The 24,882-nt window shown below is 45.7% G+C and overlaps 1 protein-coding gene across 3 annotated transcripts in view; it reads left to right on the top strand.

Moving 5' to 3' along the window:
• The window catches only part of MYPN (myopalladin), a 519,866-nt gene that overhangs the window by 275,643 nt on the left and 219,341 nt on the right, over nucleotides 1-24,882 (top strand). For 2 of the 3 annotated variants that reach the window (XM_063961611.1, XM_063961613.1), the window contains one exon: nucleotides 7,079-7,148. The exons of the other annotated variant lie outside the window; for it this stretch is intronic. Coding sequence is in view for 1 of the 2 variants with exons in the window: in XM_063961613.1 (XP_063817683.1) it covers nucleotides 7,079-7,148 (70 nt within the window). In the remaining variant the exon portion in view is untranslated. The remainder of the gene's footprint in view (nucleotides 1-7,078; nucleotides 7,149-24,882) is intronic. 3 annotated transcript variants of the gene reach the window in all.

Genomic DNA, 24,882 nt, shown 5'->3' with positions numbered 1-24,882 from the left:
TCCAGTGTCGACGATGATGAGACTAGTGTACATTCCAATAGAGCCACCCGTTACATGATTACGGCAATGAAAAATGTGTTGCATATTTCTGATATTACCCCAGGTACCACAAAAAAGGGTATTATGTTTGGGGAGAAAAAACTACCAGTGTTTTTTCCCCCTTCTGATGAATTAAATGAAGTGTGTGAAGAAGCGTGGGCTTCCCCCGATAAGAAACTGGTAATTTCTAAAAAGTTACTAATGGCGTACCCTTTCCCGCCAGAGGACAGGTCACGTTGGGTGACATCCCCTAGGGTGGATAAAGCGCTCACACGTCTGTCAAAGAAGGTGGCACTACCGTCTCCGGACACGGCCGCCTTAAAGGAACCTGCAGATAGAAGGCAGGAGGCTATCCTGAAGTCTGTATATACACACTCAGGCATTATACTGAGACCAGCTATTGCTTCTGCATGGATGTGCAGTGCTGCAGCTGCGTGGTCAGATTCCCTGTCAGAAAACATTGATACCTTAGACAGGGACTCTATTTTGCTAACCGTAGAGCACATTAAAGACGCAGTCTTATACATGAGAGATGCACAGAGGGATATTTGCCGGCTGGCATCTAAAATAAACGCAATGTCAATTTCTGCCAGGAGAGGATTGTGGACTCGGCAGTGGACAGGTGATGCTGATTCTAAAAGGCACATGGAAGTTTTGCCTTACAAGGGTGAGGAGTTGTTTGGGGATGGTCTCTCGGACCTCGTTTCCACAGCTACAGCTGGGAAATCAGCATTTTTACCCCATGTTCCCTCACAGCCAAAGAAAGCACCGTATTATCAGGTACAGTCCTTTCGGCCCCAGAAAGGTAAGCGGATTAAAGGCGCGTCCTTTCTGCCCAGAGGCAGAGGTAGGGGGAAAAAGCTGCAGCATACAGCCAGTTCCCAGGAACAAAAGTCCTCCCCCGCTTCCTCTAAGTCCACCGCATGACGCTGGGGCTCCACAGGCGGAGCCAGGTACGGTGGGGGCCCGTCTCAAGAACTTCAGCGACCAGTGGGCTCGCTCACGGGTGGATCCCTGGATTCTACAGGTAGTATCTCAGGGGTACAAGCTGGAATTCGAGACGTCTCCCCCTCGCCGTTTCCTCAAATCTGCCTTGCCGACAGCTCCCTCGGACAGGGAGGCAGTGCTGGAGGCAATTCACAAGCTGTATTCGCAGCAGGTGATAGTCAAGGTACCCCTCCTTCAACAGGGACGGGGTTACTATTCCACAATAGACATATAGATTGGTAAATGCTCAATTAGCTTAGTGATATCATTCAGGTGCTCGAAAGGAAGGGGTATTTCTGAGCAAGAAAAAAGGAATTGGATTCCCCAGCACCCTGGATGATAACAGTAACCAGATATAAATCCCACATGATAATAGTCATGGTGCCTCTGGACTGGCTGAGCTGGATGGCTTTAGTGTGGCATACCTTTACATTCTATTAACACTTTTCACTTATTAATTTTCTAACACTATTTCTCTATTTTAATTACATTTCATGTTTGTATCACCCTCTCTATAGCCTCGGCTTCCTAAATACTAATTTATTAACACTATAGTTTTTTACACTGGTATGCCACGCTGGGCTTTCTGGCTCATTCTGGTGTTTTGGGGTGCCACACCCTGCACCTAGATATAGCGCTAGGGACCCCAAATATACAGAGAGGCCTTGATGCGGCTTTGGGGCTTTGCGCAAATATGTGTAACGAAGATCTCTGAATTCTATTATCATGTGGGATTTATATCTGGTTACTGTTATCATCCAGGGTGCTGGGGAATCCAATTCCTTTTTTCTTACTATTCCACAATGTTTGTGGTACCGAAACCGGACGGTTCGGTGAGACCCATCTTAAATTTAAAATCCTTGAACACTTATATACGAAGGTTCAAGTTCAAAATGGAATCGCTCAGGGCGGTTATTGCAAGCCTGGACGAAGGGGATTTCATGGAATCACTGGACATCAAGGATGCTTACCTGCATGTCCCCATTTACCCCCCTCACCAGGAGTACCTCAGATTTGTGGTACAGGACTGTCATTACCAATTCCAGATGTTGCCGTTTGGTCTGTCCACGGCACCGAGGGTATTTACCAAGGTAATGGCAGAGATGATGATACTCCTTCGAAAAAAGGGAGTTATAATTATCCCGTACTTGGACGATCTCCTTATAAAGGCGAGGTCCAGGGAACAGTTGTTGATCGGAGTAGCACTAGCTCGGGCAGTGCTACAACAGCACGGCTGGATCCTGAACATTCCGAAGTCGCAGCTGGTTCCTACAACGCGTCTACTGTTCCTGGGGATGGTTCTCGACACAGAACAGAAAAAAGTGTTTCTCCCGGAGGAGAAGGCCAAGGAGTTGTCATCTCTAGTCAGAGACCTCCTAAAACCAAAACAGGTGTCGGTGCACCACTGCACGCGAGACCTGGGAAAGATGGTGGCTTCTTACGAAGCAATTCCATTCGGAAGGTTCCATGCAAGGATCTTTCAGTGGGATCTGTTGGACAAGTGGTCCGGATCGCATCTTCAGATGCATCGGCTGAAATTTCCAAGGACGATGGTCAAGTCAGGAGACTTCCCTACACATAAATATTCTGGAACTAAGGGCCATTTACAATGCCCAAAGTCAGGCAAGACCCCTGCTTCAACACCAGCCGGTGCTGATCCAGTCAGACAACATCACGGCGGTTGCCCATGTAAACCGACAGGGCGGCACAAGAAGCAGGATGGCGATGGCAGAAGCCACAAGGATTCTCCGATGGGCGGAAAATCATGTGTTAGCACTGTCAGCAGTGTTCATTCCCGGAGTGGACAACTGGGAAGCAGACTTTCTCAGCAGACACGACCTCCACCCGGGAGAGTGGGGACTTCATCCAGAAGTCTTCCAAATGATTGTACAACATTGGGAAAGGCCACTTGTGGACATGATGGCGTCCCGCCTCAACAAAAAGCTAAAAAGTTATTGCGCCAGGTCAAGGGACCCTCAGGCGATAGCTGTGGACGCTCTGGTAACACCGTGGGTGTACCAGTCGGTGTATGTGTTCCCTCCTCTGCCTCTCATACCCAAGGTACTGAGAATAATAAGAAGGAGAGGAGTAAGAACAATACTCATTGTTCCGGATTGGCCAAGAAGAGCTTGGTACCCAGAACTTCAAGAAATGATCTCAGAGGACCCATGGCCTCTGCCGCTCAGACAGGACCTGCTGCAGCAGGGGCCCTGTCTGTTCCAAGACTTACCGCGGCTGCGTTTGACGGCATGGCGGTTGAACGCCGGATCCTGAAGGAAAAGGGCATTCCGGAGGAAGTTATCCCTACGCTAATTAAAGCTAGGAAAGAAGTGACCGCAAACCATTATCACCACATATGGCGGAAATATGTTGCGTGGTGTGAGGCCAGGAAGGCCCCAACGGAGGAATTTCAGCTAGGTCGATTTCTGCACTTCCTACAGTCAGGGGTGACTATGGGCCTAAAATTGGGTTCCATTAAGGTCCAGATTTCGGCTCTATCGATTTTCTTCCAAAAAGAACTGGCTTCACTACCTGAAGGTCAGACATGTGTTAAGGGAGTGCTGCATATTCAGCCCCCTTTTGTGCCCCCAGTGGCACCTTGGGATCTCAACGTGGTGTTGGATTTCCTAAAGTCGCATTGGTTTGAACCACTTAAAACCGTGGAACTAAAATATCTCACGTGGAAAGTGGTCATGCTGTTGGCCTTGGCTTCGGCCAGGCGTGTGTCAGAATTGGCGGCTTTGTCATGTAAAAGCCCTTATCTGATTTTCCATATGGATAGGGCGGAATTGAGGAATTTCTCCCAAAGGTGGTTTCAGCCTTTCATTTGAACCAGCCTATTGTGGTGCCTGCGGCTACTCGTGACTTGGAGGACTCCAAGTTGCTGGACGTAGTCCGGGCCCTAAAAATCTATGTTTCCAGGACAGCTGGAGTCAGAAAGACTGACTCGCTATTTATCCTGCATGCGCCCAACAAGTTGGGTGTACCTGCTTCAAAGCAGACTATTGCTCGCTGGATCTGTAGCACGATTCAACTTGCACATTCTGCGGCTGGACTGCCGCATCCTAAATCTGTGAAAGCCCATTCCACGAGGAAGGTGGGCTCTTCTTGCCCGAGGGGTCTTGGCTTTACAACTTTGCCGAGCAGCTACTTGGTCGGGGTCAAACACATTTGCTAAATTCTACAAGTTTGATACCCTGGCTGAGGAGGACCTAGAGTTCGCTCATTCGGTGCTGCAGAGTCATCCGCACTCTCCCGCCTGTTTGGGAGCTTTGGTATAATCCCCATGGTCCTTACGGAGTTCCCAGCATCCACTAGGACGTCAGAGAAAATAAGATTTTACTCACCAGTAAATCTATTTCTCGTAGTCCGTGGTGGATGCTGGGCGCCCGTCCCAAGTGCGGATTGTCTGCAATACTTGTATATAGTTATTGTTTAACTAAAGGGTTATTGTTGAGCCATCTGTTGAGAGGCTCAGTTCTATTTCATACTGTTAACTGGGTATAGTATCATGAGTTATACGGTGTGATTGGTGTGGCTGGTATGAGTCTTACCTGGGATTCAAAATCCTTCCTTATTGTGTCAGCTCTTCCGGGTACAGTATCCTAACTGAGGTCTGGAGGAGGGTCATAGAGGGAGGAGCCAGTGCACACCAGGTAGTCCTAAAGCTTTCTTTAGTTGTGCCCAGTCTCCTGCGGAGCCGCTATTCCCATGGTCCTTACGGAGTTCCCAGCATCCACTACGGACTACGAGAAATAGATTTACCGGTGAGTAAAATCTTATTTTCAATAGGTGACCCAGTTTATTCCCACAGTTTAAAAACATATGGTACTGATAGTCAGGCCCGGCGCTACCCGCTCAGCAAACGGATGCAGTGCAGGTAAGCTCCAGGCAGGAGAGGCGCTCTACCTGCTCTGCATCCCCGCTGCTTCGCCTGTGCCCCCTGCTGCTGCTGCAGCTGCTGTGCCTGTCACTGCATGACATGCAGCGGCGCTGGCAGCTGAAAGCCTCCTCTCCCCCTCCCCTCCTGTGACAGTGACTGATCAGATGGAGGGGGCAGAGCTACACGGATGGAGGGGACGGAGCTAAATGGGTTGAGGGGGCAGAGCTACACAGGCCCATCACACTGCAGTGGCACAGAGGAGGACATGCTGCTCCAGATCCTTCCAGCCACAGCCAGGGAGAGTGAGAAAGTGTGTGTGTGTGTGTGTGTGTGTGTGTGTGTGTGTGTGTGTGTGTGTGTGTGTGTGTGTGTGTTTGTGTGTGTGTGTGTGTGTGTGTGTATTTGTGTGGGGGAGTGGGGGATGTGAATAAATTGCACTTCTGTGGGCATTACATGTAAGCTGCGCTACTGCTGGGGTGTTACTACTGGTGCATTTCATGTGAGCTACGCTACTACTGGGGCGTTATTACTAGGGTGTTACTTGTAAGCTGTGCTACTACTGGGGCATTACGTGTAAGCTGCGCTAATACTGGGGCGTTACGTGTAAGCTGCGCTAATACTGGGGCGTTACGTGTAAGCTGCACTACTACTGGGGTGCTACGTGTAAGCTGCACTACTACTGGGTCATTACGTTAAGCTGCGCTACTACTGGGGCATTACGTGTAAGCTGTGCTACTACTGGGGCATTACATGTAAGCTGTGCTACTACTGGGGCATTACATGTAAGCTGCGCTACTACTGGGGCGTTACGTGTAAGCTGCGCTACTACTGGGGCATTATGTGTAAGCTGCGCTACTACTGGGGTGTTACGTGTAAGCTGTTCTACTACTGGGGCATTACGTGTAAGCTGCGCTACTACTGGGGCATTACATTAAGCTGCGCTACTACTGGTGCGTTACGTGTAAGCTGCACTACTACTGGGGCCATTATGTGTAAGCTGCGCTACTACTGGGGTCGTTATGTGTAAGCGGCGCTACTACTGAGGTTATGTGTAAGCAGTGCTACTACTGTGGCGTTATGTGTAAGCTGTGCTACAACTGGGTATGGGTAGTAGTATGTTATACCAGCGGTTGGGACCCTGGCGCCCAGCATACCGGCGCCAGGATCCCTACCGCGGGGCATGTGCAAAAGATCACTTTGCGGGCTCACAGCGCTTACCACGCTGCGGGTGTGGTGGCATATTTATTTATTTATTCTCCCTCCGCGGGGTCGTAGACACCACAAGAGGAAGAATAGTTGTCGGTATGCTGGCTGTCAGGATTCCGGCGCCGGTATACTGAGCGCCGGGATCCCAACAGCCGGTATATCAAATACCACCCCTACAACTGTAAGTTATGTGTAAGCAGCGCCACTACTGGCGGCATTTTAAATGGAAGTACAATTGTGTGGCGATTGCCCCTTCCTTGTGAGACCACATCCCTTTTTCGATGTGCGCTGTCCCTTTGTAAAGTATGGGAGGGGAAAATTTATAGTTTGCAGGGGGCGCCAAACACCCTAGCACCAGCCCTGCTGATAGTATAATTGTCTTATGTCAAAAAATGTGGTACTTATGTGTACTCTCTTTACCTGTGGTAACTGGTTGATTGGTTGGTTGTGGTAGATTGTACTGGACAGGAACTGATGTTAGTAAATAAAATAATGTTATTTTAGTGCGTTGCAGATACATAATATGTTTGGGTTTTCTAACTAAATGATGATAATCATACAGTAGTCTCCAACCATTGAATTACAGATTCAATTGTTCTCTACTGCATGACGGTTACCTTATACCAGTGCACTTTGGAAGTAATGAATTTGATTATTTGTGGAGGAAACTGTTTAGGAAAGGAAGTAGTCCAACAGTTTATTTCCCATGTAATGTACAAGCTATTGCAGGAATGATGGGCACTTGCCTGAAGTCTTCCTGTCCAATGAGGTGAATTGCTTTGTAGGCACATGGTGTGGAGGGCTCAAAATAACACAGGACCTGCCACTGACAAATGCTGCTTCTTCAGTGGTGACAGGTTGACTCAGCTTCATACAATCATTTGCCTGAAATTTCAGGATAACACATCCAGGATTGTTCTCTTGGATAAGCACTTCGGTTTAATCAGGATTGTTTCATTTCAGCCTCTTTTCCCCTTGGACAATATCCATTAAGAGGAGACAGCCAGGGCTGGACACTCACACAGATTTCTAGGTAATTATTGAAAAGTATATACTTGTGAACCTTAGCTACAGCTTCTTGTAGATGAATCAGAAATGCATACAAGATCCTGCTAACATGTTGCTCCTGAACAGTCTGACTGTCCAGTGCGTAATACTGCAAGTTTACTAAGTACTAAGCACTGTATTATGTTTGGAGCTTTTTCTTGTGAATTAACCCGACTAGCAGTGCTACATTTGCTGCTGGTTAGCAATGCTATTTAATGTGATTATCCATTAAAATAGACCTTGGCTTCTGGGTTGTTGTTTCTTTTATTGCATTTTAATAAAGACTTACTTTATACTGGGCTGTGTAAAATGACCCTGCTGATTATATTTAGCCCAATGTGATTTGCACTGTAGATTAGAGTACACAACAGCTGCAGTAGTCGTATAGGAAAGGGCAGAGCTCCTGGGGACTCAGTCCCCTTCCATCTCCGACAGAGCCATGATTAGCAGCAGCAGATGTTTAGCCTAGGTAATGCAACCCTCATTAAAATAGCAGCACTCCCATCATTGTACAATGCTGTGCGAGAAAAGGATTCAAGCTCAGTTCCACATAATGTGAGAGGTGCTGTTTGCATACTGCTTGTAAATTTGTGTACATTTGCTAAACACGACTATATATGAATTAATCACTTGCATATTTGCCAAAATTAATCAAGTACTTAGAAAAGTAGCCAATGTGAGTCCAACATGATATTAGCACTCCCTCCCCACAACTCTATACAGGTTGAGTATCTCTTATCCAAAATGCTTGGGACCAGAGGTATCTTGGATATGGGATTTTTCCGTATTTTGGAATAATTGCATACCATAATGAGATATCGTGGCGATGGGACCTAAATCTAAGCACATAATGCATTTATGTTTCATATACACCTTATACACACAGCCTGAAGGTAATTTTAGCCAATAATTTTTATAACTTTGTGCATTAAACAAAGTGTGTCTACATTCACACAATACATTTACGTTTCATATTCACCTTATACACACAGCCTGAAGGTCATTTAATACAATATTTTTAATAACTTTGTGTATTAAACAAAGTTTGTGTACATTGAGCCATCAAAAAACAAAGGTTTCACTATCTCAGTCTCACTCAAAAAAGTCCGTATTTCGGAATATTCCGTATTTCGGAATATTTGGATATGGGATACTCAACCTGTATTTACCTTTTCTATAGCATCTCTTGCAGAAGTGCATACAGACAGTTATTTGAGAAGGGGATGGAGCAACATGTATAAGGAGTTAGTCTCTGAGGTGGCGGAGGATCCACATTTGTACATTGTTATTATTGACATTACCTGCAGTTGATTAAAAAAAATTTTGATAAAATCCCAGATGCATAATGCGCCAAATTCTCTTTCGCGTGTTGTCGCTTTAAGGGAATACATTATATTACATCAAGTGTATTTCTCAAAGTGTAAAACATTGAAATTCCTTGTATTACCTGTTCTGCTTTAGGAAGTAATGCAATATATCACGAGATGAGTAACAAATATGCAGTGCATGTTTTGCTGGGCTTTCCGAAGCATTATTATGTTTGCGCCTCTCACTGTAGCATAAGCACGCACTAAGCAAGGGGAACTGCAAGTGATTTGAGAGTTACCCCCTCTCAGAGTACAGTGTATTTATACAAACAAATGATGAGAAAATGGGCAACTTGGTCTTCATGCTGCGATTAGAGAGAATGCACAACACAGTGCCCCTTCTCCTCACAGAAACACTGGAGGGCTGACACACTGGCACATACTGCTGATGTTGGATTGTGATTAAGACATACTGGAGACGCATGGTGTCACAAACGTTTTGAAAATGCATTGGGAATTCCTGGGTGGTGACAGGGATATGGCTAAGTAGAAGTATGTAGCCAGCCCACCTTATGGGCGTCACGAAAGTGTGAAGGGCGTATCGCTGATATTGGTTACGAACAATCAGTGGCATATCTCTAACGAGTGCAGGGTGTGCGGTGGGAGCAGGGGGGCCCACCCCACACACCCTGCACCCATTTGTTCAATACTTACCCCTCCAGAGGTCTGCACATGCAGCAGCAGCGCAGCAGAAGTCACCAGGAAAATGGTCACCAAGAAAAAGCGGTGGCCATTTTTCCAGAGACCTGCGCATGTGCACTAAACTTGGGCACTGCGTTACAGTCTACTAGTGACCCCAGTGCTCAGAGTCTACTCCTTGCTGACTACAGAGGAGTAGGGACGGACGGAGGCTGCACACAGACCCCCTCCTCATTTCAATGCCCCTGCGTACACACATTCACAAGGAGGCTATATCCAGGCGGGTAATCTGCATCTGCCACAGGTGCGTCCGATGGTTCATCTAAAGATTCATCTAGTGGTATTTCAGTTTCTGAAGGTGCTCAAGGAGGATGCCTTAGTCTTTGCAGATTGGCTTGCACACCAGTGATGGGATTGTAGCACTGAAGTGCTTTATTTGCACAAAGTTGAAGAAACAATACTGGAAAAAGACACAGACATGGACACTGCGGCATTCATCTCAAAATCAGCCCCTACTAGTTCCAGTTCCCATTGGCTGTATAAAATAAATAAGTAACTAAAATAAAATTAAATTAAAAAGTCACAATAAACATGACTTACCAACTTACTACACAGCTCTGAAGCGGAATGGCTGCACACACACAGGACTAACCAGCGCTGCCCCTTGCCTCCAGTACATAGTTGCCTACCCTCCCTCATTCTGCAGGAGACTCCCTGAAATAGTAGCAATCTCCCTCACTCCCTGAATGGTCCCTCAATCTCCCTGAAAAAAAAGAAATCATAGATACATACATTTAAATGGGATCATCAGTGCCATTTACCTGTATTGGTTATAATGATCCCTATGGCTACATGCATTTTAAAGGTTTCTTGTGGCCACTTACAGTATATGGAACCTCTTGTAAAACATAATACACAAACAAATCCTGCAAAATATAAGAGTATTTTCTTCAACAAGTAGATCTTACTAACTTTGGGGCTCATTTACATTTGGATGTAAGTCATTTTGTGACACACCTCTCAGATGTAGCAGTACACGTCCGCGCTGATAGGTGTTACTTTCACAATCTCCCTGAAATGCTTTTTCAAAAGTAGGCAAGTATGCTCCAGTAACCATCATTTTCACACGTTGACTACTTGTAATTTGTTGGCAATGAATTGGGACTGTCATACAGATTAGCAGGTGGGTCTGACTATTTTTTCCTGATCTGTGCTATGAGATAGCAAGCAAAAAGAACATACCATGATCTATCCTATAAGGATAGGACATATTGAGGAAACAAGAAAATGTTGTTTTATAGTTAACAAATTGCTGGATGAGGGTTTGGAAGGTCTTTTGTTTGATTAAACTTTATTTTAAATTGTGTCATACTTTTTTACTGTTTGTGTTTACAAGCAGGTCTCAAAGGGAGGGTCATTACTAGGTGTTAGGCGCCGGGGTCCGCTCGTCGGTGCGGCCCGGCGCCTAGCAACCAGGGACGCCGTGCGCGTACAGCCGCCGGCTCCCTGGCAACGCTAGACGCCGGGCGCACGGAGCCGCTCTGACCTTAGCAACGGGGACGCCACGTTCGGCCGCGTTCCCCGTTGCTGGGTCTGTTCTAATTACATTGTGGTGTGCTGGCCGTGCAGCATGCAAGCTGCATGGCATTACCTGAGATTACCTTGTCTGGGTCCTGATTGGAGGGTTCCTGAATAAAGGCACTCTCAGGACTTCTTACAGACGCCGGTGATAGCTTCCTGTTTGCCTGTGTCAGCTACAGAGAGTTTCCAGTCCTGCTCAATCCGGTTGTTCCTGTCCTCAGTGATCCTGTACTCGGAAGTTTGTCATCTTTTCCTGGAGTCTGACCGAGCACCTTTAACATCCTGTGGTGTTCGTGAGTCGCGGCGCAGCCGTGTGTTGCGGCTTGTCCGCTTACTGTTTATTATTTAGTTTATTGGTGTTCTGGAGCTTTTGCGGAGGATTCCGCTCCCACAGATCCACTCTGGTATCCAGCGGTGCTGGATAGGAGTAACGGATCAGTGGATCCTTGGTTGTCCTTTTCCCTGGCGGCTAGTCCGCACATACCTTTGGTTTAAGTTAGTTAGCTTGTAACCCCTGGCCTGGTTGCTTAGTCAGAGGGCCCCTTGTTATCACCCTGTCTCGGATTTCCCTTTGTCTCCCATTAAGACCTGCGGGGGCATCGGGGTTGGGCAGACATAATCCGCCCTTCGAACGCGGCTGCCATGGGCTCAAGCAACCATAGTCTCGCAGGGGATTTCTGATAACACGGGCGAGACAACGGAGTTAGGGCTCTCCTGTTCCCACAACCAGCATATCTTCCCAGTACTCAGACCTCTGCCATAAGATCTCCTCTGGTCTGGAGTACGGGAATCATAACATTATCACCGGCCAGACAAAAGAAAAAATTTAAATTAACAGGAGTTAATTTTTTTTCACTTATTCAGTTGGGAGATTTTGTCGGCCTCATGAATCCCGCCGGTGTTGGGCCAAATCCTGGCCAGCTTCTAGTTAGTCAGATTCAAGAACTTACTCAGATGGTTCAGGATCTGTCCCTCCGGGTGAGGTCACAGGAAGATCTGTTACGGACTTCCCCAAGGGTCATCCCTGAACCAAAAATGCATCTGCCTGACCGTTTTTCTGGGGATAGAAAACAGTTTTTTAATTTTAAAGAGTCTTGTAAACTTTATTTTCGGTTAAGACCAGTCTCCTCAGGTACGGAGGCTCAGCGGGTTGGAATTATTATTTCTCTGCTTCAGGGGGATCCTCAGACCTGGGCTTTTGGTTTAAAGACAGACGATCCGGCCTTATCGTCTGTAGACGCCTTTTTAAAATCTTTAGGGCTATTGTATGATGACCCTGATAGAGAGGCGTCCGCTGAGAGTCAGTTGCGTGCTCTTAGACAGGGTAGGAATCCCGCAGAGAATTATTGTACGGAGTTTCGCCGTTGGTCGAACGACTGTGGATGGAATGACCCAGCCCTACGCAGTCAGTTTCGCCTCGGCTTATCTGAATCTATAAAAGACAGTCTCCTTCAGTATCCCGCTCCTGAGACTCTCGATAAACTCATGGAGCTCTCTATTAAAATAGATCGTCGGCTCAGAGAGCGGAGGGCTGAAAAAGGGGCATCTGTCGGGTCTACTCCTTGTGTTCTTTCCATTCCTGTAGAAATGGAGGAGCCTATGCAGATAGGTCTCTCCAAATTGTCTCCTGAAGAAAGAACCAGGAGGCAAAATTCTGGTCTTTGTTTATACTGTGGAGGTAAGGGACATTTTGCCCGTAGTTGTCCGAACAAGTCGGGAAACTTCCTGACCAAGTGAGTTGTGAGGGGGTTCACTTTGGTCTGCAGCTTATCTCCTCAAATAATTCACTGTTGGTTCCACGCTAAAGTTTCCTTTGGCAGCCTCTGTTCCTCGGTCTCTGCTTTTGTGGACAGTGGAGCTGCAGGGAACTTTATGGATTTAACATGGGCCAAGGCCTTAGGTATTCCTCAGTTAACCTTGGGTAGGTGTGTCACCATGCATGGTTTAGATGGGAGTCCCTTGTCCAATGGGGTTATTTCTCTATGTACACCTCCTGTTTTACTCTCGGTAGGAGCTCTGCATTCTGAAAAGATTGAGTTTTTCCTTACCCATTGTCCAGCAGTTCCTGTGGTTCTGGGTCACCCTTGGCTGGCCTTTCATAATCCCATCATTGATTGGCAGTCGGGGGAGATCTTACAATGGGGTACCATCTGTAATAAAGAATGTATTACGCTTCCTATCCGAGTAGCTGCCGCCGTTCCCGCACCCATTCCTGGGGAATACCAGGATTTTGTTGATGTATTTTCCAAGGGCAATGCGGATATTCTGCCTCCCCATAGGCCTTATGATTGTGCCATTGAGCTAATTCCTGGTGCCACGTTGCCTAAAGGAAGGTTATATGCATTGTCTGGTCCTGAAACTGTGGCCATGAATGAGTATGTGAAAGAAAGTCTTGGGAAAGGATTTATCAGGCCATCTAAATCCCCTTTAAGTGCAGGTTTCTTCTTCGTAGAGAAGAAGGATGGTTCACTCAGACCCTGCATTGACTTTAGAGCTTTGAATAAAATCTCGGTAAAGAATACTTACCCTCTGCCGCTGATCTCTGTCCTCTTTGATCAGCTACGTTCGGCTGTGATTTTTTCTAAGATTGACCTGAGAGGAGCATATAACCTCATCAGAATCAAGTCAGGGGATGAGTGGAAAACGGCATTCAGTACTCAGTCAGGCCACTATGAGTATCTGGTTATGCCATTCGGCCTGTCTAACGCTCTGGCAGTTTTCCAGGATCTCATTAACGATGTGCTCCGTGAATTTCTTGGAAGATTCGTTGTAGTCTACTTAGACGATATTTTGATATATTCTGACTCTGTAGAACAACATGTTACCCAGGTGCGTCAGGTTCTAAAGAAATTACGTGAAAATCACCTATATGCCAAGCTGGAGAAGTGTGAATTTCATGTCACGGAGGTATCCTTTTTAGGGTACATTATTTCCCCTCGGGGATTCCGTATGGAACCAAAGAAGCTCCAAGCCATCCTTAGTTGGGCGCAACCCACCAACTTAAAAGCAATTCAGCGCTTTTTAGGGTTTGCGAACTACTACAGAAGATTTATTCACTCTTTCTCTGACCTAGTTGCTCCCATTGTGGCACTGACTAAGAAGGGAGCAGATCCTACCAATTGGTCACGTGAAGCTGAGTTATCTTTTCAGGCCTTGAAACAAGCCTTTGTCTCAGCCCCTGTCCTTAGACATCCCAACCCAGAATTGCCTTTCATTGTTGAGGTTGATGCCTCGGAGGTTGGAGTAGGGGCTATCCTTTCTCAGAAGGATCCGGATTCCCTTGAATTACATCCTTGTGCCTTTATGTCCAGGAAATTCTCATCTGCAGAATCCAACTACGATGTTGGTAACCGGGAATTGCTGGCTATTAAATGGGCTTTCGAGGAGTGGAGGCATTGGCTTGAAGGAGCGACTCATACCATTTCAGTTTTGACTGATCACAAAAATCTTCAATATATTGAATCAGCTAAACGACTGAATGCCCGGCAGGCTCGTTGGGCTTTATTTTTTACTCGTTTCAAATTCATTATCACCTTTAGGCCAGGTTCCAAGAATACTAAGGCAGATGCCCTGTCACGTAGTTTTCTTCCAGTTCAAGACAACAGTCCTGTTACTCCCATACTTCCGTCTTCAGTCATTCGGGCAGGCCTCACACAGGATGTATTTACCCAGTTAAAGCTGCTTCAACATCAAGCTCCTGGAAATACTCCTGCTGGTCGCCTTTTTGTCCCTGAGTTTTTGAGAGCAACTGTTTTGACGGAGTTTCATGATAGCAAAGTTGCCGGGCATCCGGGAATCGCTAAGACTTTGGAATTAGTCTCCCGCTCAGTATGGTGGCCTGGTCTTTCCAAAGACATTAAAGAGTTTGTTTTTTCGTGTCAGGTCTGTGCACAGCATAAAGTTCCCCGTTCTTTGCCTATAGGTCAACTTATGCCCTTGAATGTTCCTCTTAGGCCATGGTCGCATATCTCCATGGATTTTGTGGTGGACCTTCCTCTGTCAGCCGGATGCCGAGTCATATGGGTGGTAGTGGACCGTTTTAGCAAAATGGCCCATTTCATTGCTCTTCCCCGATTGCCATCTGCCCAGGGATTGGCAGTCTTGTTCCTCCGCCATGTTTTCAGACTCCATGGCTTACCCACTGATATTGTTTCTGATCGGGGTCCACAATTCATTGCACAATTTTGGAAGTCTTTTTGTGCTTCGTTAAAGATGAAATTATCTTTAACGTCCGGCTATCATCCCCAATCCAATGGGCAGACTGAGCGAGTTAACCAATCTCTAAAACAATATTTGCGTTTGTACTCGGCCAAACTCCAAAATGACTGGTCTGAGTTTCTTCCATTGGCGGAGTTTGCTTATAATAATGCCTGTCATTCCTCCACCAATGTGTCTCCATTTTTTGCAGTTTTTGGTTTTCACCCCAGAGCTAATTCATTTTTTCAACATTCCTCTGTCTCCTCTCTGGCCCTGACCTCTCATCTTAAACTTATTTGGAGAAAAGTGCACCTGGCTCTCAGAAAAGCAGCATTCCGGGAAAAGAAATTTTCTGACAGGCCGTGCACTTTTAAAGTAGGAGACAGGGTGTGGTTGTCGACTCGCAACATTAAACTTCGACAAACCTCAGCCAGATTGGGTCCTAGATATATTGGACCATTTCACATTATCAAAAAAGTCAATCCAGTTGCTTTCCGGTTACGTTTACCAAAAACTTTACGGATCGGAAATACCTTCCATTGCTCATTGCTGAAACCATATGTTTCGTCTAGTAGATTTCCTCGTAAAATATCTCAGGGGAGATCACCAATAAATGTACAGGGTCAGCAGGAGTTCTTGGTGGAGAAGGTTCTCGATTCCAAGTTGTCCCGGGGTCGGCTTTATTTTTTGGTACATTGGAGAGGTTATGGGCCAGAGGAAAGGTCTTGGGTCCTGGATGAGGATCTTCATGCCCCGAGGCTCAAAAGGGCATTTTTTCGAGAATTTCCTCAGAAACCTGGTTTTAGGGGTTCCTTGACCCCTCCTCAAGGGGGGGGTACTGTTAGGCGCCGGGGTCCGCTCGTCGGTGCGGCCCGGCGCCTAGCAACCAGGGACACCGTGCGCGTACAGCCGCCGGCTCCCTGGCAACGCTAGACGCCGGGCGCACGGAGCCGCTCTGACCTTAGCAACGGGGACGCCACGTTCGGCCGCGTTCCCCGTTGCTGGGTCTGTTCTAATTACATTGTGGTGTGCTGGCCGTGCAGCATGCAAGCTGCACGGCATTACCTGAGATTACCTTGTCTGGGTCCTGATTGGAGGGTTCCTGAATAAAGGCACTCTCAGGACTTCTTACAGACGCCGGTGATAGCTTCCTGTTTTCCTGTGTCAGCTACAGAGAGTTTCCAGTCCTGCTCAATCCGGTTGTTCCTGTCCTCAGTGATCCTGTACTCGGAAGTTTGTCATCTTTTCCTGGAGTCTGACCGAGCACCTTTAACATCCTGTGGTGTTCGTGAGTCGCGGCGCAGCCGTGTGTTGCGGCTTGTCCGCTTACTGTTTATTATTTAGTTTATTGGTGTTCTGGAGCTTTTGCGGAGGATTCCGCTCCCACAGATCCACTCTGGTATCCAGCGGTGCTGGATAGGAGTAACGGATCAGTGGATCCTTGGTTGTCCTTTTCCCTGGCGGCTAGTCCGCACATACCTTTGGTTTAAGTTAGTTAGCTTGTAACCCCTGGCCTGGTTGCTTAGTCAGAGGGCCCCTTGTTATCACCCTGTCTCGGATTTCCCTTTGTCTCCCATTAAGACCTGCGGGGGCATCGGGGTTGGGCAGACATAATCCGCCCTTCGAACGCGGCTGCCATGGGCTCAAGCAACCATAGTCTCGCAGGGGATTTCTGATAACACGGGCGAGACAACGGAGTTAGGGCGCCAGGGGTTACTAGGCTCTCCTGCTCCCACAACCAGCATATCTTCCCAGTACTCAGACCTCTGCCATAAGATCTCCTCTGGTCTGGAGTACGGGAATCATAACACTAGGGTTATCCTGAACCGACACCCTGCAACCACTAGCGCTACTGCAGAACTGCCCGCGGTGTGCTTAGTATGCTGCAGACAGTGCTCTACTTATCAAAGCTGGCTGTGATGTCAGCAGCCCCACCCCGTACCTAGTGGCGGGTTTCAGCGGTCATGCTCCTAGGCATGAAGTAATGAGGTCACAGGTATAGGGGGCAGTGCCAGCACAGGCAGCAGTGCTTCCTTGTTACAGCACTGGTCAAAGAGACCAATCTCCTTTATACTAGAACTACTAGGATAGCAACATCACATCTCCAGGAGTCCTAATTTTGTTGATTGACCCCCGAAGTGCTTTTGAGCTGGGGATGGAAGCCTTTCGGAGGGGTATGCTGTTTTTGCATATCATGTTAGATGCACAAGCACCATACTGGCCATGCTAATGGTCTCCCTCTTATAATAAAAAACAACTCCTCTAGCAGATTGGGATTGAAGGGGATTCTTATCCCAACACCATCCATCTCTCAGTGCAAACTTCCCTGTTCCTTACTATTATTTTATTATTTCATTTATAAAGTGCTATCCTTTTCATGCAACGCTGTAAAATCTCTGGTATCTCCAGATCATTGCCAGTCTAATGCTGGGTACACACTTGTAGATATATCTGCAGATCAATGGATCTGCAGATATATCTACAGACGGCACACTGCCCGATCAGTCGGGACTGGCATCACAAACTGCGCCCGCCCAGTTGTGCTGTCAATCACTGCCGGCGTCTGCAGCTAGTGTACAATCGGTTGGTTGACCGCCCATACACACAGCACGATGCGCCAGTATATCGTTAGATATATTGGCTGTTGGCTGTGCTGCAGGGCAGACGCGATATGTCCATGAACGACAGCATTCACAGACATATCGCTCGTACACACTGGCTGACGGGCAAGCAATATATCAGCAATCAATAGAGCGGCAGTATATCAGCCAGTGTGTACCCGTCATAACAGTAACAAATATACTGTATTTTAGAGGAAGTTTCAGTGACATACTTGGTTCCATCAGAACCTCCTACACACAGGTAATCCAGGCAGGAAAATGTAGCTTATTTCTGCAAGCAAAAAATAAAGGAGAGTTCTTTCTTGTAATTAAATGACCTGCTATGTGTGCATCAAATATCGCTGAAACTCACACTTAATTAAAGTGTTGCATATTCTATAACTTCAATTATGTAACAATCCCCAAATACCAAGTTTAGTATTACTTATATAGGATAAGCTGTCATCAGCAGCAAGAGTTTTCTACAAGTCTATTGTAAGTTTATTTCAGTTTATACAGTATGCTTCCTTTAAGGTCTGCCGCAGTCACGTCACTGACTTCATCCACCAAAGATTGTTGTAGACAGAAATTAATATCTCAGCCACTTGGTTACGATCATCATCAACAAATGACAACTATCAGTGAGGAATTTATCCTTCCCATTGCCCTTCAGCGGCCTAATGTTGATTTTATACTACTAATTGTTAAGATACATAGGCCGAATTCAGTTAGCCCCGAAATGCCGTTTTCGTGGTACAAACCATGAATTTACAGCGAACTGCGAAAAGTGCCTATTCAATTGTCCACAAAAACAGATTTGCAGTAGTTTTACAGCAAAATGTCAGTTTACCATCTTTGAGCAGGTGATAAACTTGGGGAAAATTCCTATTTTAAGTTAAAATGTTGGGATTTGGTTCAGAACCCCTGGGACCCTAAATTTTAGGCACTTAGAAGTTTTTAATTATTTTTAACTGCCCAATAATGATGTAATTTTTTGGATGAAAAAGTGCAAAATGGTGGAAATTGGGGTACAAGGTATGGCACAGGTATATTGGGGTGCTTTATGAGTGGGACAAGTCTTTTTAGGCTTGCAGGTGGGAGTAATAATTTCTTTATTTTTTTTTTACTTTTTTCAAAGTGGTGTAAAATGTACCCCCAGTTTAATTTTAGCACTTATTTTTATGAAAAACACTTGCTTTCTATAATTTTTTAACTTTTTTAAAAAAAATGCATATAACAGCCATTTCACCCAATTCAATATCCAAAATACTTTTATTATAACCAATAATAAACTTCTGTACTGTTATCTGATTTACCTGTTTTCGCAAATTTGTAATTGAATAGGTGAATTGCGGGAGCGCGCAATCCTGCAAAACACCCGGCTTTGTTGTACAAACTCAGTGAAAGCAGCAAAAACATTTTTGCAGTAAATTACAATGATTTCGCATCTAATTGAATTCTGCCATGGGTGACGGCACCATCCACACACCTTTAATTACGGCCCTGCCAGCGAGATTCTGGCAAGTTTGTCCACTTTTTTTTAACAGCAGTAGTTTAAAAGGCAAAAACAGATGATTTAACAACATTTAAAATTATTTGTACATAAGCACACTTGCGACAAACTTCCCCTGTTCTACTTCCCTCCTCGCCAGCAGTGAGTCATGAGCAATCCTTACGGATGCTCTTATTGTAAGACTGTGAAGTTCTGCTTGAAGTTTAGGTCAAATATATCTATTAATATAAAATGTGTTTTATATAGCAAAAAAAAAAGTTTAATGTGTGTATATATCACCGTCAGGTTTTTTTTACTTTATGAAAGTATTTGTCCAAAAATGTCCCCAAAATGTGGTGATTTTTTTTAAATGATAAAATGATGTAAAAAAGAACTATTCAACCCTTATTCAGTATAATTTTAATAACAAATCTGCATATTTGTTAATAAATAGATGTAATGTAAAAAAAAAAAACAATTTTGGGGTCTTTTTTTTAAAAAGTGGTTAAAGAAATGTAGTTCTACACAAGGGCGTAGCTACCAGAGGTGCAGGGAGTGCAGCTGCTATGGGACACAGAGCTGAGAGGGGCCCACCTTCCCTGTCACAGTTACATGTGTTGTATACATTTCCCACCTTTGGGTGGTACTTAGGGACCCTTACAAACTTTTGCCGTCCGTACTACTATATATAGTTATACCCCTGGACCTACTCATTGTACTGTGGTATTAAATGAACTGGAGTGCATTATAATGTTACATACAGTAATATGTGTAATGTTACATACAGTAATATGAACTGGGGCACTGTACTGTAATGTGGCACAATATGAAGTGGAGGCACTATAGTGTGGCATAATATAAACTGGGGGCACTTTAATGTGGCATAATATGAACTAGGGACACTGTATATAGTAATGTGAATTAGTAGTATTGTATTGCATAATGTGCACTGTCAGCCCTACAATGTGACATACTATGGTATATAAAATAAACAAAGGCTGTACTATGGAGGATGACATTAATTAAGGCACTACTATAATTCAGTAAATAAACTTGGGCACTATTATGGGGCATACAATGAACAACTGCTCGAGAGAAGTATTTCTCTAGAAGCATTGGGAAAGGGGCCCCTTCAAAATGTTGCTATGGGGCCCACAAAGTTCTGGCTATGCCCCTGGTTCTACAGTACTTTTGAGGGTAGTGAATTTAAGTGTAGCCTTACTCTGGAATAGCAGAATAGTGTTGCGAGCTTTAATGTTGCCTTCCTCTGGAATAGTGGACTACCTGAGCATTTTTGATTGGTTTGCTATTATGTAAAAAATACATTGCGCACACTGCATACTGGTATATACTGTAAGTGCATTGCCAGTGATATCACAGTGAACATCATAGACATTATAAACTATTGAATTATTTTGTTCTGAATTAAGTTTAAATCTCTAACCAGAGTTATGGAGGTGTGGTATAGTTTGCTGACATTGACCACGTCGACATTCATCATGAAATGTTGACATGATTAGAATGTCAACAAAACATCCCTGGTGGACTAGTGGTGACTTACCTGACATGGCGGGTATGGCGGTTTCACTTGTGTCTTCTGAGTTCGGCAGTAATGTCCTGATGATTTCCAACAGCAAATATTAAACTCTCCCCCTAGTGCTAACCCTAACCCTCCCCTCCTGTATCCTAACCCTAATGTCGGCATTTCACATGTAGTCATTTTGAACATGCCGACATTCTGTAGATGCTGACATGTTCAAAGTCAACATTTCTTCAGTGTGATTTTTGGACTAAGGACTTCTCTACACATGTCTGCTTTCCTCTAATTGTTTTACCTGTAATCACTTTGGAGCTGATTTACAATTGGGTGTTATTACATCACATTATGTATTTATGTTAGAAACTTGCTATTTGTTCTTAAAATGCTTGTGTTAGTTAAGTATCACATTAAAGGGTCAGCAGTATGTTTTTATCCTCTACTGTCAACATTGTGGTTTCTTTATTTTAGAGATGACTGTATAATGCTGCATTGATATATGCACTTAAGACCATACCATTCACTAAAAAGTGCTTGGTAAAATCAGATGCACATACTGTAGCTTTTCCATCAAAGCTTAATAGTTTCATGAGCCACTGCTAAAGTGGTATTTCCTGGTGAGATTGGTGGCTTTCTGTGCTATGAGCTGTGCTTTGGGTCAGAGTCCTGCTTACATCATCCACACACTAATAATCCTCTTTCTTCAGCATATCATTGTAAATGAACCAGTCTATTTTGTCCTCACAAACAAGGTAAAATGATGTGACCCAAGATGCATCCACTAAAGTTGACCTTACTGCTGTGTTTCATACCTGGTAGCTGACATTGACAATCATTTATGAAACTGAAATAATGAGGCCCTGTGTCATTATACAGAAATGTGCCCACTTGCCCCAACTCCTACATAGGGGCACGTACACAGCTCCATCTTAGGGACTGAGAATGTTCATTTTGTAAAAACTTCGGGGGTAATTCAGACCTGATCGTTAGGCTGCGTTTTCGTACAACGGGCGAATCAGGTCTAAACTGCGCATGCGTATGCACCGCAATGCGCAGTCATGTCGCACGGGTACAAAGCGGATCGCCGTTCAGCAATGGGTTTGTGCGAAGGATCCATTTGCACGGGCGTCCGCAAGGAGATTGACAGGAAGAAGCCATTTCTGAGTGTCAACTGACTGTTTTCAGGGAGGGGTCCGGTCTCTAGGTCGACACTATCTAGGTCGACCACTATTGGTCGACAGTAACTAGGTCGACAGGGTTTCTAGGTCAACAGGGTCTCTAGGTCGACATGTTCTAGGTCGACAGGTCAAAAGGTCGACATGAATTTGTCACGATTTTTTATTTTTATTAACCTTTTCATACTTAATGATCCACGTGGACTACGATTGGAACGGTAATCTGTTCCGAGCGAAGCGAGGCACCTTGCCCAAAGCTTGCGAGCCATGCGAGGGGACACGGTGTACTAATTGGGGTTCCCAGTCACTCTACAAAGAAAACGACACCAAAAAAGCATTAAAAACTCATGTCGACCTTTTGACCTGTTGACCTAGACCCTGTCGACCTAAAGACCCTGTCGACCTAGAGACCCTGTCGACCTAGTTACTGTCTACCAATAGTGGTCGACCTAGACACTATCGACCTAGTTACTATCTACCCTCCATACCACACCCTTTCAAGGAGTGGTTGGAAAAAACGCAGGCGTGTCCAATCGTTTGTAGGGAGGGTTCCTGACATCATTTCCAGTCTCAGAATGGCTGATGTGATCGCAGCGGCTGAGTAAATCCTGGGCTGCACAGAGACTGCACAATATCTGTTTATACAGCTCTGCTACACATGCGTTTGCACACTTGCACAGCTAAAATACACTCCCCCTGTAGGCGGCGACTATCTGATCGCAGCAGTGCAAAAATCACCTGCTAGCGATCAGGTCTGAATTACCCCCTTCATCTGGAATTTCTGCTCTTGCTTTAAGATCATCTTTATTAACTTAAGCTTTTACATTTTCTCCTAAAATATTGCTCAAGCAGGACACAAATCTTTTCAGGATAAATCATAATATTGAGAGGATATCTGATGTGTTCTTTTTACATGTGTCACTATTATACATTTTTATGTTTGGATCACATTGGTAGACTGTGCCTACTGTATAAGTGCATATAAAAGTGCACTTTCCTGTTCATAGTGGACCTCTTTAGATGTAGTTGTTCTTACAATTGCTATCTTTTGCCGTACTCAATTGTGATTATATGCTAGTATGGGCAGAAACTAACCTGAGCATAAGGACTCCCACTGCTGCCAACCAATCCCCGTTCCCACCCCCAAATGCTGTCACTCACTTTACAACTAATTCCTGTGTGTGTCCACCATCACAATTTAATGGCTGTGCATACGCACTGAGGCTTAGCTGCATGCACAGTAAGAAAACGTTGACCGACTGGCGTACAATAGCCGCTTTGCGACCGCATCTGCAATAAACCCAGTGTGTTTAGAAGGTGCAAATATTGTCCATTTGAAAGTAAAGGCTGACGCGCCCTAAAATAATCAGTTATTTTTCTGGAAAACATAAGGCTCTGGGCAGGATACATTAATAGAAAAATGTAGTCAGACCCCAGAAAATGCAGTTTTCACATATGCACCATGCTCCAAAAAGCAAAACTTTCCAGAGTTTGGACCCAACAGGCAACGCTAACTATAGATGTCATTGTCAATAGAAGCCAACAGGGGCAGATTGGTCCACCAGGACACCATGACAGATTCTGATGGGCCAGTCCCATATCCCCCTCAGCCAGGCCGATTCACAGTCAGGCTGGGCTGGCTCACACTGCTTCCAGTACTTGCGGTTCATTGGAAAGCAATCCGGAAGTTAGGCTAGAAAGGACTTCCAGGTGCCGCTAGCCGTGAAAAGTGGTGAAGCTGTTCTACCAACAGGGGACCTGGAGAAAGTTAACCAGCCCAGCAGCATTCTCTCTCTGGCCCCGGCCAAAGGTCTCTTCAACGAGCCCGGCCCGGGATCAGCAGCATAGCGATGGTCGGAGCCGGGTTCACTACACCCGCCGCCACCCTAGCTCCCACACTCTCACTGAACTGGCCAGAGCGGCGACTGAGCACTGAAGGGGACCCGGCAGAGAGGTTATTTTTAATTACATTATTTGCATTATCATGATAGTCTAAGGGTTTGGGCGTCCCCGGTCACAGTGTATGGTTTGGGGACTGGACAGGAGCAGGATGTACCTTGTTCTCAGGATGCCAGCTGATCAGGCAGCACTCACAGCCAGCCCTGGGACAATCTCTAATGCAAAGTCCTTCAGCCCTATATATGCGGTGGGTACGTATGTAATGCGGTGGGTACGTATGTAATGCGGTGGCTACGTATGTAATGCAGTGGCTACTTATGTAATGCGGTGGCTACGTATGTAATGTGGTGGCTATATATGTAATGTGCTGCTATTTATGTAATGAGGTGCTATATGTGTAATGTGCTATTCGTATAATGCGGCGCTATACGTGTAGGGGGTCATTCCGAGTTGATCGCTCGTTAGCAGTTTTTAGAAGCCGTGCAAACACTATGCCGCCGCCCACTAGGAGTGTATTTTAGCTTAGCAGAAGTGCAAACGTTTTTATCGCAGAGCGCCTGCAAAAAAAATTTGTGTAGTTTCAGAGTAGCTCAAAAGCTACTCAGCGCTTGCGATCACTTCAGACTATTCAGTGTGTGCTCCCTCCCTGTACTGTGCTGTATGTAGTGTGTGCTCCCTCCCTGTACTGTGCTGAATGTAGTGTGTGCTCCCCCTCCCTGTACTGTGCTGTATATAGTGTGTGCTCCCCCTCCCTGTACTGTGCTGTATGTAGTGTGTGCTCCCTCCCTGTACTGTGCTGTATGTAGTGTGTGCTCCCTCCCTGTACTGTGCTGTATGTAGTGTGTGCTCCCCCTCCCTGTACTGTGCTGTATGTAGTGTGTGCTCCCCCTCCCTGTACTGTGCTGTATGTAGTGTGTGCTCCCTCCCTATACTGTGCTGTATGTAGTGTGTGCACCCCCTCCCTGTACTGTGCTGTATGTAGTGTGTGCTCCCTCCCTGTACTGTGCTGTATGTAGTGTGTGCTCCCTCCCTGTACTGTGCTGTATGTAGTGTGTGCTCCCTCCCTGTACTGTGCTGTATGTAGTATGTTGTGCTTCCCCTCCCTGTACTGTGCTGTATGTAGTGTGTGCTCCCTCCCTGTACTGTGCTGTATGTAGTGTGTGCTCCCTCCCTGTACTGTGCTGTATGTAGTGTGTGCTCCCCCTCCCTGTACTGTTCTGTATGTAGTGTGTG

The sequence above is a fragment of the Pseudophryne corroboree genome, chromosome 3 (assembly GCF_028390025.1).
Source record: "Pseudophryne corroboree isolate aPseCor3 chromosome 3, aPseCor3.hap2, whole genome shotgun sequence".
Taxonomy (NCBI): Eukaryota; Metazoa; Chordata; class Amphibia; order Anura; family Myobatrachidae; genus Pseudophryne; species Pseudophryne corroboree.
Note: the sequence above shows the minus strand (reverse complement) of the source record. Positions and strands in the feature narration are given on the sequence as shown.